Genomic DNA, 12,977 nt, shown 5'->3' with positions numbered 1-12,977 from the left:
ATCTCTCCAGCGCAAATCGGCTCCGAGAGCGACTTAAATCCGCGCCCCTGCTTCGAGTCTGGAGAGAGGTTCCTGGGTGGGCGCAACCGGCTGCTCCCCGTCCCTCCCACTTTTCCGCCTTCCCCACCCTTTCTCGGTTCTCTGTGCGGCCGGTAGCGCCGCTGGGAACAGCACAGGTAAAGTGTGGGCAAGTAAGGGCGCAGGTGTGGGCATCTCCCGGGCAAGCCTGACTGGGGGCAGTGCTGGGGACTGAGCTCCGGCCTTCCGTTTCATGGGTGCCAAGCAAGCACTCTTGTCAACTGTGAGAGAGTGGAGAAAATGAGGAGGAAGAGATTGTATTGATCGGACAGTGAAGGGAAGAGAGAAGGCGGAGCCCGGGAATGGTGCTAGAGCTGGGCAGATAGAAGGGGAGAGAATGAAGCCCTTCAGCTTGAGGGCCGGTCATTTATGTCCCCCGCGTCTTGCGCAGTCTCCGTTGTGCCTGGGAGATGTTTAGCTGGGGCAGGGGAAGGTGACACCCAAGAATTGTCCCCCACCCACCTCGCATGGTGACTGAGTACTGACGAACGCCCCGCCCGAGTGCACTCAGTCCCAGGTTTGCAGAATAAAAATCAATAAAATCGATGTAGTGGCAAAGAACACGAAGCATGTTGGGTTATTATTATTATTATTACTTGTGTTTGTTAAACTTTTTTTTTTTTTACTTCTTTCTTGGAAAATGTGGCTTCAGCTTTGATCCCGGCCTCAGAGAGGGATGCAAATTATCTTCTGGTTCCCCCGCAGGAGACTTAAGAAACTTACACTTGGTCTCAAGTCGAGCAGACTTCCCCAGGAGGCCTAGCCACGTTGTCAACGTCCAAGGGAACGAAGCCCCAAGGGGTGCTGAGCTTCCAGGCACAGCTTTTCCCTGCAACCCTATCATCTGCCCTTTAGGGAGATGGACCCCCTCCATTTACAGTCCCCGGTTTACCACTCCCACGCCCCCTCCAGGGGTGCCTCCTCCCCTCCCCCGAGCTCTCCCGGTCGCTTTAAATAATGATATTTGCATGCAAGGAGCGATTCATAAATATGTCACGGCCGGTGAAATATAGGCAACATTTCAAACTTTCTATTTAAAAAACATGAATTATGGCCACGGAAAATGTGTTCCCATTTAAAGGCGATACGAAGTATTTGGTGTCTCGTCCCCGGGCCCATCCATCATGCAGACAATAAAGAGAGTTTTTCGCTCTGACACTCACGATTTATGGTCGCCCTTCTCTGCCCTCATCACTCACCCACTACGGCCGGCCTGGGGACAGGCCCTGCGGAGAGACTGGCTGTCGCCCCGGCCAGAGTCCAAGCGCTCTGTTTGCACCTTTTCCAGACCCCAAATTCAAAGGGAAGCGCCTCGAGTTAGGGGGTCACCTGGCTGGAAGAGTCTGAGCAACTACATGAGTGGGAACCACGCACTCTCTCATTCTCACCAGCAAGCTCTACTCATTGCTGGAGGCCGAGGCGATCCAGGAGTAGCCCTGCATTCGCCCTCATCCAATGACAGGGGCGTGGGAGCTGGAAGTTTGCAGCACCGGTGGCCCCAGGTTACTTAAACTCTGGTTCAAAGGGACTGCTCAGAATGACTTCTCAACATTCCTCCCCACAGAAGGTGATCTGGTCTCAGATTTTCCCAAGACAGGCGGAGGATTTGGGGCAAGGCTTTGAACAGCTCTTACAAACCTGCTTCTCCTGTTACTCTTGATCTTGCAACCCATGCTGGACGTCTGCAGCAGTTTGGAAAACACTCGATATCATCTGGTGGGGGCTGGGAGGTGGGCACCAAGGAGTAACAAAAATAAAGACGTAGAGGTGCCTTCACTGCGCCTCGGGCCAACCTAGGCCACCGGGTCCCTCCCTCGTGTGTTCACACTAACTCTGTCCTCCCAAAGCCGCCTGATTGCCTGAAGAAAACTTTGGTGAAGCAAAGTTCGGACTCTGCGCGGCGGATTTGCTTTCATTTTTCGCTGGGGGCGGACTCTGCCCGCACAAGCCCTGGAGGTTTCCGAAGCTTGAGCGGATGTGGGGGCTACTAGGCCCAGCACCGCAGCGAGAGGCCACGAAACCCGGGGACACCTCTAGAACAGCGGGTGTGGACCCACTGCCTTCGGGCATGGGGAGCCATCTCGCGCCTATGACTAAGCCGAGGCTCACGGGTACGTGCCAGCCAGGAGCCATTTCCAGTTGGATGCCTACTGGTTAGACTTACTCGGCTTCATGTAGCACCAACGACTACCAGAGAAATTCTATTGATTCTAAAAATGACAAGGTTGAATTTATTACATAGCCATGTGTAAGTTTTATCCATGTGAGGATAAAATGGCACAAACATCTTGGCACTCAGTAGTAACACCGCTTATTGCTTCTGGCTTCAAGGGCACATAGCATAGCGCGGTTCAGAAATTGAGAACTATAGGATAAAAATATTCTTAAATTCTAAATGTGTGCACATATAATTAATTATGTTGGGAAAATTATAAAGCAGTCCTTTGTTTTGTTTTTACATTTGGTGTATTTTTACATCCCTTGCTTGCGTGTCATGGGGCCCAAAACAAAACTTATGTCTAAATAGCCACCCAGTGAATATCTCCTCCAGCCAGAGTTGAGGAGTGTCCTGTCTATAGCTCTTTAAGTATCTGTAGCACAGTGAAGGTGACCTAAATAAATGCGTAAGAAAAGCAGGCCGGCAGGTAACTGAGACACAGTGCATTATATATATGCATATATGTGAATATATAGTATTTCTAGGTTTATAAATAAATTATTTTCATCAGACTGGAGAGTGGAGACAAAATGAGGCACCTATGTGTCCTGTATCCCAGTGCACCAAGCAGTCTGAAGTAGGTACTGTTGGATAGTCTCCGCCTTCAGTCTCAGAGGAATTGCTGCTGCTTTGAGAGCTCAGTACAGATGTTCAACTGCAGGGTACTTCTGGGGTTCTTGTGGATGTAGACAATGTCATTTAGACTAGCAGGCCCTGGGGTCCCTCCAAAGAACCCTTTCCCCTCCGACACTTCAATCGGCCCTCAGTCCTGGTTTAGCCCGGCTCTGGCAGCCACATTTGGGTATGATTTTGGACAAGAGCATAAACCAGAGAAGGGTGGGTGGTGCTCATTCTAAGCCATTACCAGAGTGGGAAGCCAGAAACACCAGGAAGAAGGCCACCATTCTGGAGTTTAGAAGCCAAACCCCACCCAGTCCTTGGGGCTCTAGTTTGAGCCCCTGGAAGCAGTAACCTAGGTGTATTTTCTTAAGAAATCTTAGGCACTCCCTTCACCCACTAAGTGCTGAAATCCCAATGCCCAGTGGGTCTTAAGATAGTTGCAAAGCACTGGAGAGACTATTTGCCAGGTTAAATAGGCTGAAACTGTGAAATTCCGAGGCAAAATACTAATTGCAAAACAAGGGCTTCACAGTCCACACATTCAATTCTCCTGTACTGGCTGAATTACTTCCTTGTCCCCAAATGCACAAAAGTCTTAAGAAGGTGAAGATCCTCTAAAAGTCCCTGGTTAGGGAAGAAACTAGGGGGCATTTAGGCCGGAAATCCTGAGACTTGCATGCACTCCTGCCGGGGGAGAAATAACCCCGGCCCTGAGAATGCCCTCCTTTAGAGAATATAACTACCGTGTAGAGGTTTATACATTGGGAAGGTAAGGCAGTAAGAAATATTCCCTGACAAAACGGAGAAAGAAAAGGAAAGAGGGGATAAAGGGTTCAGAGAGTCAGAAAGAAAATGCAGTAGAAACGAAAAGGAGAAGAGAGTGGAAATTTTAAAATAAGCAGTCAAAGAGGCGAACCTCGAAGAGCACAGGCCATAGCGAGGAATAAGCGAGGCCACACGCCCCGTCCTTCCCCAAACCTCACTGGTTTTAAAAGCAGTTAGGCTTGGACGTGACCATCACCTCAGTGGCTCCGGGAATCTCTGACCTAACTGTAGTTTGGTGGGGAGAGTCTGGATCCAGCGGCCTCAGATTGCCCTTTCTCTCACACCTCAGGGGTGAGTGGGGGATTGTTGGGTGGAACAGAACCCGGGTGCAGAGACCCCTGGGGGCATGTGCCAGTCCAGGACTCTTTGGGCGCTCTGGGCCAGGCTTTCCAGCTCGCCGGGCCTGACCTGTCAGGCGGATTATCTTCGAGGGAGATTAATAGGGGAGGCGGGCTGCAATAATAATCGTTTTGTTTGATGTGACAACTCTGATAGGCGTTGATTTACTTACAAACTGATAGGCTTTTAATTGAGCGCCTCCGCCGAGCCAGAGATGAAAGGGAAGCGGCGGTGAAAGGCGGCCCGCCTGCCCTCCGGCCTCAATACTGATTAGCCATCTCGACAGTGAATAGTTCAAGGCATTTTCAAACTTTTTTCCTCAGCCCTCTTCCCTTCCGCCTTCTCTCCTCCACCTCCTCAAATATCTACATGCCTACACCTTTTTTTTTTCAGAGAAAACAAATAATGTCCATTGTGTGCAAATAAAATCCGCAGGACATCCATGCCTACCACCTCAGAGGGTTGGAGGTATTAGGCCTAGCCTGGAGTAATTAATAACCCCCCCCCCACACACACACACACACCTACATAGCTTGCACGGCCTACAGGGATTTGGCCTCCCTTAAGAGTTGCGCGGGATCGGATGATGGTGTCTCCCCAAAGCCAATGGAACGCAGACCCCCCTAAGCGCCCCCGTGCGCTCCGACCTGAAGAGCTGAGTTTTGATCCAAGTAAACGTAGGCGACCAACGGCTGGAGCTCTTGGAACACCGTGCATACCCATGAGCGCGGGTAATCATGCTGGAGCAAGAGCCGTTCCAGCTTTCGCCCCGGCTCAAAGAGCTGGGGCGGCCTCTCATGAACTGTCCAGTGCACTGAGAAAACTACCGGGATTGGAGGAAAGGGCACACTGAGGACGCCTCCAGCTACCCTTGCTTCAGTCCGCAGCGCCCGTTTTCGATGTCCGGGCCTATCCAATAGGCCAAAATGGCAAACAGTCCAAGGACGAGCTTGCTACCCTGGGACCACAGTAGTTGGCCATAGGTGACACTTTCACAGCCACACAATCGGTGACACAGTTGGGCACTAACACCCGCAGCCTACAAACGGCTTCAGACACATTGTCCGGCAGAGAGTTTGGAGCTGCCACCCTAGTAAACTGTACTGGGGACTCTTTATCTCCAGGAATTATTCAGGCAGCCGTCACAATCCTGCGTGTGATCTTGCCACGGTCTCAGACTTACCTTCATCAATTGTCGCAGGGGCACCACAAACCTTCCTGAGTGCAGGTGTTCTTAACACACACACACACAAACACACACACACACACAAACACACACACACACACAACCAGCCCAAGCACAAACCACCTCTTCTCTCCAAATTAGCATTAATCGAGTTACCAGCTCATTAACTTTGCCAACCTAACGAATCAAGGAATAAAATCAAAACGGAGTGGAAGAATACCTACGAGAAAATTCTAAAACTCATCCACATTCCAGAAAGTTCTCATTACCCGCATGGAGTGAGAGACCAAAAAAAAAAAAAAAAAAAAGAAGGGAAAAAGAGACTGGGGTGGTGGGAAGTCCCCAACCAGACCCCTGCAAGTACCCGGTTCAGATCAGGGAGAACGATAGTCGGAAACCGGTCTCCAAGCTCGGCCCGCCGCCCCTGTGCAGGGCGCAGATCCGCTCCCGGCTCCCAGCGCTCCTAGCCCCACCATTTATCAAAAGGGCTTGACAACAAAAGAAGAGCTCTGCGGAAAAGTGGCGTGGGGGAGGGGAAATTCAAAGTCTCTCAAGTCCGAGGAAGGGGGTGTGTCCTCCTCTCACCCCCTTCTACTTCTGCGAGTTTCTGGAGGTGACCCTCGAACTGGCTCCCGGACGTTACGGAAGTTCAGAGTATTCGCCCAGCGGCACAGGAGTGCATACACACTGTGCACCTAGATCCAGGTACAAGGCGGCACACACACAGCGCCTCCCTCTTCTTTCCAAACAACCGGAGTGACGGTGCAAATCGAGGGGAACGCAGCAGTCCCGCTGCGCTTCCCTGGAAGAACCGGTTCCCACAGGCAGCCGCCCCTCCCTCTCCCGGCAAGGTCAGTCCTATCTGGACGGTCCACTTTATTTGGTCGAGCCACTCCGGATAGTTTCAAGCCCGGCTTCCAGAACTGTAGGGATGGCGCGCGGAGGGTAGTGGAGAAGGACCGGGGAGAGGAAAGAGCGAGCCTGAGACCTGTTTGCCTATGCACATGGCCAGGCCTTTTCTCTGGAGTTTTTCAACCCTCCTTACGAACCCGGGTCACAGAATTAAGGAGGGTTACCCCGCCAGTAACTTCCAGGACTACATTGGTGGTGTGGCTCTTTGGAAAGAAGTTCCTGAGTTGGGGGTCGGGACACTACCGAGGGCGGCAGTCGGACATCCTCAAGTTACATGCCCGGGAGAGATTATCCCAGAGAGGCAGAAAACCTCCCGTGTTAGGCGTCTTCTCCGCCGCTGTTCTTAGGTACCAAGCAGTCCCCGAACTCTGCTACCCAAAACAGATTTGGGTACTTTGATTTACCAAAGCACCCCAAGGTGTCTGTCTCTCCAACATGGGGAGAGAAGGCGCACACTCCAGGCCGGTGCGCCCGATTCGGCGTCCTGGGTGCACCTGCGCACTTAACTCTCACTATTTTATTTTCTTGACGATGGGAGCCTCTTCCCCCTCTCTCACTCTTTTTCTTACACCAGCCCCCCCTCCACACACACGCGCGCGCGCGCGCGCACACACACACACACATCCCAGGAGGCTGCTCTTCTATCACCCTCCTTTAGTTCCTTCTCGGTCTCTTCCTTCCTCTGTCTCACTCTCGGTCTCTCTTTTTCTCTTCAAGTCTCACCCGCCTTGTAATCAGCAACAAAAGCTGACATAAATCACGGGCAGATTGACAAGAGCTGACAAATAACTGATTGATTGCGGTCGAGGCACATTGACAATTGATGGAGGGGTGGAGATGCCTAGAGAAATGGGGGGGGAAGAGAGGGTAGCAAAGGAGAGCAAGAATGGGGGGGACTGAGTGTGAAACAGAGGAAACATGTGACCCCCGCTTCTGCCCCAATCTGCGCGTCCTCGGGTGTCACGTGATCAAGAAAGGCGGAGAGCCCAGCGCACGTCGCCTGGACGAGCAGCCACCCCCTCCGTTGCCCTTCTAGCTTCTGGTTTCTCTGCTGTGGAACCTCAGGAAATCCAAGCGGACGGGCACACTTCCTCCGGCATCGGCTTTCCTTTCCCGGGTGGCCGCGCCACGAGAGATCTCAATTACTGAAATTGAAAAAAAAAAAATGGTGTGCGGATACCCACGCATCCCTGGAGTCGACCGTTCAGTTGGTATCCACACTTCCGCCAGTGCTTCTTCTCAGCACCCGCCCGAAGTCTGTTGAACAAACGCAGCCCCTCCCTCCAAAGGTTTCAGTTTGTTTTCCAGCTGGGAAAACGAAGAACGACGAGGACAAAAAAGAAGGAAGGCGGTAGATGGCAAACGTAGAATAAATGTCCATCTCGTCCGGGTAGCGAAATCGAGGGAGGGGACAAGCCGAGGGGCGGCGAAGAGGGAGCTGCCCATTAAAACCAGCTCTGAGAATCCTGGCGGCGGCGGCGACGGCGGCGCGGGACGCGTCACATCCCCTTGACCCTCCAATCACCTCAGGCTCCCATTTGATTGGAAGGCGGCAAAGGCTTTAATCTCCCCCTTGTTGCAGCTGCTTTTGAAGTGAGTTTCCTCGCCAGAGCCCCGACTGGACAGGCAGCAGCTCACATCGCGGAGCGCAGCGCCGGCTCGGGGACGGGAGAGCGTAGCGCAGGGCGCAGCCCTAGGCAGACACCGCGCACTGCGGGGCACTCCCGCACTCCACCCGGCTCCTCCTGCCCCGCTACGGCTCCCCTGCGGGCCACTCAGGATTATTCGCTTCTGGCTCCAGGCTCCGAAAAGGCGCGCGGGGCACCCGCGTCCGCCGAGCCAGCTCCTCATCCAGCGGCTCCCGTACCCCGGGCGAGCGCGCAACCCCGAGCCCGCCCCGTGCGTCCCGGAGCCCTCCCCCCGCTGCTCCCATGCGCGCGGGTGGGTCATGAGCACAGCGCCCTCGCTTTCTGCCCTAAGAAGCAGTAAGCACAGCGGCGGAGGCGGCGGCGGCGGCAGTAGTGGCAGTGCGGACCCTGCCTGGACCAGCGCGCTCTCTGGAAATTGCTCCGGCCACGGCTCACGCTCGTCCCCGGCCGGCAGCACCAAGCCTTTTGTGCACGCCGTGCCCCCTTCTGATCCCCTGCGTCAGGCTAACCGCCTGCCCATCAAGGTGCTGAAGATGCTGACGGCACGGACTGGCCACATTTTGCACCCAGAGTATCTGCAACCCCTGCCTTCCACACCCGTCAGCCCCATCGAGGTAAGGACCTTCTCTCCGGGTCAAGCTGGGACCCCTACCAGGGCTGCCTTCCTGTGGGGTTTCTTTCCCACGGGATCTGGGGGGGAGGGTCGGAGTGATTCAGCTCCAGGATGGGAGAAAAGGATAGCGTTTCCTCACGCCTTATTCGGAAAGGGCAACGAGATGGAATGGGATGTAAATTCAAAGGGGCAAAGCCACCCAAACTTGCCCTTTTTGTATTATAGTCCCTCTGTACCTAACCCTCCCCCATCGGCCGCTAGGCTGACAAGGGCCTGAATTCTGTTCCAAAGTCGCCTTCCTCCAGCTCTCCAGAAGCTAGTATATTTACACAGCCTCGGAGGCGCCAACAGCTCAAGCCCTTGTTGCTCTTTAGAATCAAGGAGTGTGTGTGCCGGGAGGGGAATACAGTTCTGGCTCTAAAGAGATGAAAACCAAAACATTTGCGAGAGATTGTTTCCAAATATAAGTAGTGCTGAAAGAATGAATACAGGAAGGATCCTAGAGCCGTCAGGGGGTCTGGCGTCTTTCCCAAGGACGAGAATCTTAGCGGGTGGATGTGAAGTGGGGTGCCACTTAGAATTGTGCCTCGAAGTTGAGATGCTTTTCGCGGGTTATTACGGAGGGCATTAGTACCCTAAAGTCAGGATTCTAAAGGGTTTCCCCTTCTTTCTCTGTGTGACCTCCTCACCGTCTGACTCCGCAGCTGGACGCCAAGAAGAGCCCACTGGCGCTGCTGGCACAAACATGTTCGCAGATAGGAAAGCCCGACCCCTCGCCCTCTTCCAAACTCTCCTCCGTTGCCTCCAATGGGGGCGGCACGGGTGGTGCAGGCGGCGGAGCTGGGGGCGACAAGGACGCCAAGTCGGGCCCCCTGAAACTGAGCGACATCGGCGTGGAAGACAAGTCGAGTTTCAAGCCTTACTCCAAGCCTGGCTCCGATAAGAAGGAGCCGGGAGGCGGCGGCGGAGGTGGCGGTGGCGGCGGCGGCGGTGGTGTTTCTGCGGAGAAGTCGGGATTCCGGGTACCGAGCGCCACCTGCCAGCCGTTTACGCCCAGGACAGGCAGTCCCAGCTCCAGCACCTCGGCCTGTTCACCGGGAGGCATGCTGCCCTCCGCCGGGGGCGGCCCAGAGGGCAAGGACGACAAGAAAGATCCCGAGGCTGGCGGCGGTGGCAGCAGCAAGGGCGCCGGGGGCTCCTCGGCGGACGGGGTACCTGCGGGACTGGCACATGGGCGGATTAGCTGCGGCGGCGGAATTAACGTGGATGTGAACCAGCACTCGGACGGGGGTCCAGGGGGCAAAGCTCTAGGCTCGGACTGCGGCGGCTCTTCCGGCTCCACCTCTGGTTCTGGCCCCAGCGCACCCACCTCGTCGTCGGTGTTGGGCTCAGGGTTGGTAGCTCCCGTGTCTCCCTACAAACCGGGCCAGACAGTGTTCCCTCTACCCCCCGCGGGCATGACCTACCCAGGCAGCCTGGCTGGGGCCTATGCTGGCTACCCGCCCCAGTTCCTGCCCCACGGCGTGGCACTTGACCCCACCAAGCCTGGCAGCCTGGTAGGGGCTCAGCTGGCGGCGGCTGCGGCCGGCTCTCTTGGCTGCAGTAAGCCAGCCGGTTCGAGTCCCCTGGCCGGGGCGTCGCCGCCGTCTGTGATGACAGCCAGTTTGTGCCGGGACCCATACTGCCTCAGCTACCACTGCGCCAGCCACCTGGCCGGAGCTGCGGCCGCCAGCGCCTCATGCGCGCACGATCCGGCCGCTGCAGCCGCGGCGCTCAAATCGGGATACCCGCTGGTGTACCCCACGCACCCACTGCACGGTGTGCACTCCTCGCTGACCGCTGCTGCAGCTGCGGGCGCCACACCACCCTCCCTGGCCGGCCACCCCCTCTACCCCTATGGTTTCATGCTCCCTAACGACCCGCTCCCCCACATCTGCAACTGGGTGTCAGCTAATGGGCCGTGCGACAAGCGCTTCGCCACGTCGGAAGAGCTGCTGAGCCACTTGCGGACCCATACGGCCTTTCCTGGGACAGACAAACTGCTGTCTGGCTATCCCAGTTCTTCGTCTCTCGCCAGCGCCGCCGCAGCAGCCATGGCTTGTCACATGCACATCCCCACTTCGGGCGCACCAGGCAGCCCGGGGACCCTGGCGCTGCGCAGCCCCCACCATGCACTGGGACTCAGCAGCCGCTACCACCCGTATTCCAAGAGCCCGCTCCCGACGCCCGGTGCCCCAGTGCCGGTACCTGCTGCCACCGGACCCTACTACTCCCCCTACGCCCTCTACGGACAGAGACTGACCACTGCCTCCGCACTGGGGTATCAGTGAGGGTGACCCAGGGGAATTTGGAGGGAGAAAAAGGAGCTGGGGGGAGGGGAGGAGTCGAGGGAGGGGCAGGAGCCGGACGAGGTTCCTGACTCAGGCTGGAGCGGAAGACCCGGGCTATGGAAGCGAAAAGAAAGCCTAAATCTTACCTATCCACCAACAACAGCCAACGAATGAGCCTGGACGGGAAACCCTTCTCCTCCACCCCTAACTCCCCCACCCAAACTTTATAAAAGTTGAAAAAATCATTTGACTTTTTATAGAAAAAGAAGGAAAAATAATTGAGAAAGTGTTCATCTGAGGACTTCGCCGGTGAACGTTGGTATTTATTTATGTTAGCTCCAAGCGGACCCATGGTTCAAAAGTGCATTATTTAGTTTGAGCTCCGTAGGTTAAAAGGAGGAGGGGGAGAAAATTAAAACTCGAGGGTAAATATGTGGAAAACAAACCCTCCCATTCCTTGTAGAGTATAAATAAAAACAAAACCGCTACAGAATTAGGATCTTCTCTTTAATGTTACTTTTAAATTGCTATGATTGTATTGTGCGTTCTTATTTAATGTCTGATTGAAACTCAAATTTACATGCATGTTTGTTACAAAAAAGAAAAAGACGAAACAAAATAAGTCACAATTTGTCAACTCTGATTTCAAATTGCAAGTATTTTTAAGGTGTATACCATCGAAAGAGAATGGTTATTTTTTTGTATGTATTCTGGAAGAAAACAAAAAAAAGGAAAAACAATTCTATTCCAAAACCTCATTTGCCTTATTTTGTTCTTTAAAAGGAACACAACTATTTTTAATTTTTAAGTCCACCCGCTGAGACGGGGACAAGGTTTACGTCATGTGCTAAAATAATAGACAATGTATCGCTTTAAAGATTAAAATTCCGTATATTTGATGTATTAAAAGGTTTTACTTCTTATTATCTTTAATTTTTTTTTTTTTTTACTTTTATTAAAGCGGTTTCGGCCGCTATGGTTCCCGGGACCTCCCTGCTACCTCCTGCCCAGGATCGTGGCTGAATTTCCTACTGCTTTGTTGGGATTTTCTTGAATAGGCTAAAGCTTCCGAAAGGCTGGCCGGCTGAATGGTTGTTGGCCTTGGGGGAAAATGTTTTTCAAGAGAGAATTCACAGTGTGGAAAGATAGTATTCTTGGCTAATTGCTCATTTCGTTTTTATTTAAGTCTCTCAGAAGCTGGCTTGTGAAAAGTGAAAGCAGGGAAAATAGAAGCTTTGGTTTTTGTTAAATTCCTCTTTTAAGGTTTTTTTTGCGGGAGGGGGACATTTGAGTTTCATTTTGTGCAGAAAGCTGAGCACGCTGAGACTCGCCCGGTGGGGCCAGAGCCCCGGGGATGCGCGACTGCCTGTCCGGTCCCCCTTTTGCATTGCAAGCATCCCCGGCCTGGGTCAGGCGGCGCTGACTAGCGGGGGATTGGGAGGCATTTGCTGGCCGGGAGAGAGCACGCAGGACCTTCTTGTCTCTCGGGAACAAAGTGAATTTTGCTTTTTTTGGACCTAGAAGTAGTTGAATTACCCCAAACCCCTTCACACCCTGCCCACCCCACCCACATTGGCTCCTTCCTCCTGCGGGAGTTGGGGCGGGTGGCAGGCCTGTACCGAGGCTGGTTTTCCCTGCAGTGGGTGTAGCAGCCCAATCGGGGTTGCAAGAGTGCGTTCCAGGACTAGAAACCCGGAAGCCCCTTCTAAACTCAGCAGTGCGAGGGTTTTGGCTGTCCTGCTCAGCCTCAAGGGAACTAATCTGTGCTGTTCTGGGGCGTCTGCACAGGCAGGATCCCGGTGTGGATCCTCGCGGAGCTCTCCCTTCTCCCCAGCTTGAGCCTCACCACCTGGCAGCCAGAAGCGCGGGCAGAACAGCATCGGGAATGCCCCGGTAACAGCGGGACCGGAGGCCTTGACTGGAGCAGTAGTTCTTAAGCTGCTGGGAGCGCTGAGCCTAGGACGCCCTAAGGTGGGATCCTGGGACCAAAGAGTAGCAGTCCAGAGAGAGCACCCCACAGCACGCGCCCTGCTGGAGTCGGGCCTTCTAGGATTCCCCGAGTTTCTGGGTTCCCTCGGCACTAGCTCTCTCTGTCGCCTCTGGGGCACACCCAGAATCTACCCTCTGCTTTAGCCCTTGTGTGGAACAGCCCCCCCCCGGGGGGGCCTTGGTGCCATTTGCCCAGGACTTAGTGGCTTCTGAGATT

At 54.2% G+C, this 12,977-nt stretch overlaps 1 protein-coding gene across 1 annotated transcript; it reads left to right on the top strand.

Moving 5' to 3' along the window:
• The first annotated feature begins 7,806 nt into the window (after window positions 1-7,806).
• Znf503 (zinc finger protein 503) lies at window positions 7,807-11,704 on the top strand. The gene is made up of 2 exons (XM_038310305.1): window positions 7,807-8,442; window positions 9,146-11,704. Exons 1-2 carry the CDS (start codon window positions 8,128-8,130, stop codon window positions 10,769-10,771), a joined length of 1,941 nt encoding a protein of 646 aa, XP_038166233.1. The 5' UTR covers window positions 7,807-8,127; the 3' UTR covers window positions 10,772-11,704.
• The last annotated feature ends 1,273 nt before the right edge of the window (window positions 11,705-12,977 follow it).

The sequence above is a fragment of the Arvicola amphibius genome, chromosome 13 (genome assembly GCF_903992535.2).
Source record: "Arvicola amphibius chromosome 13, mArvAmp1.2, whole genome shotgun sequence".
Classification (NCBI taxonomy): domain Eukaryota; kingdom Metazoa; phylum Chordata; class Mammalia; order Rodentia; family Cricetidae; genus Arvicola; species Arvicola amphibius.
Note: the sequence above shows the minus strand (reverse complement) of the source record. Positions and strands in the feature narration are given on the sequence as shown.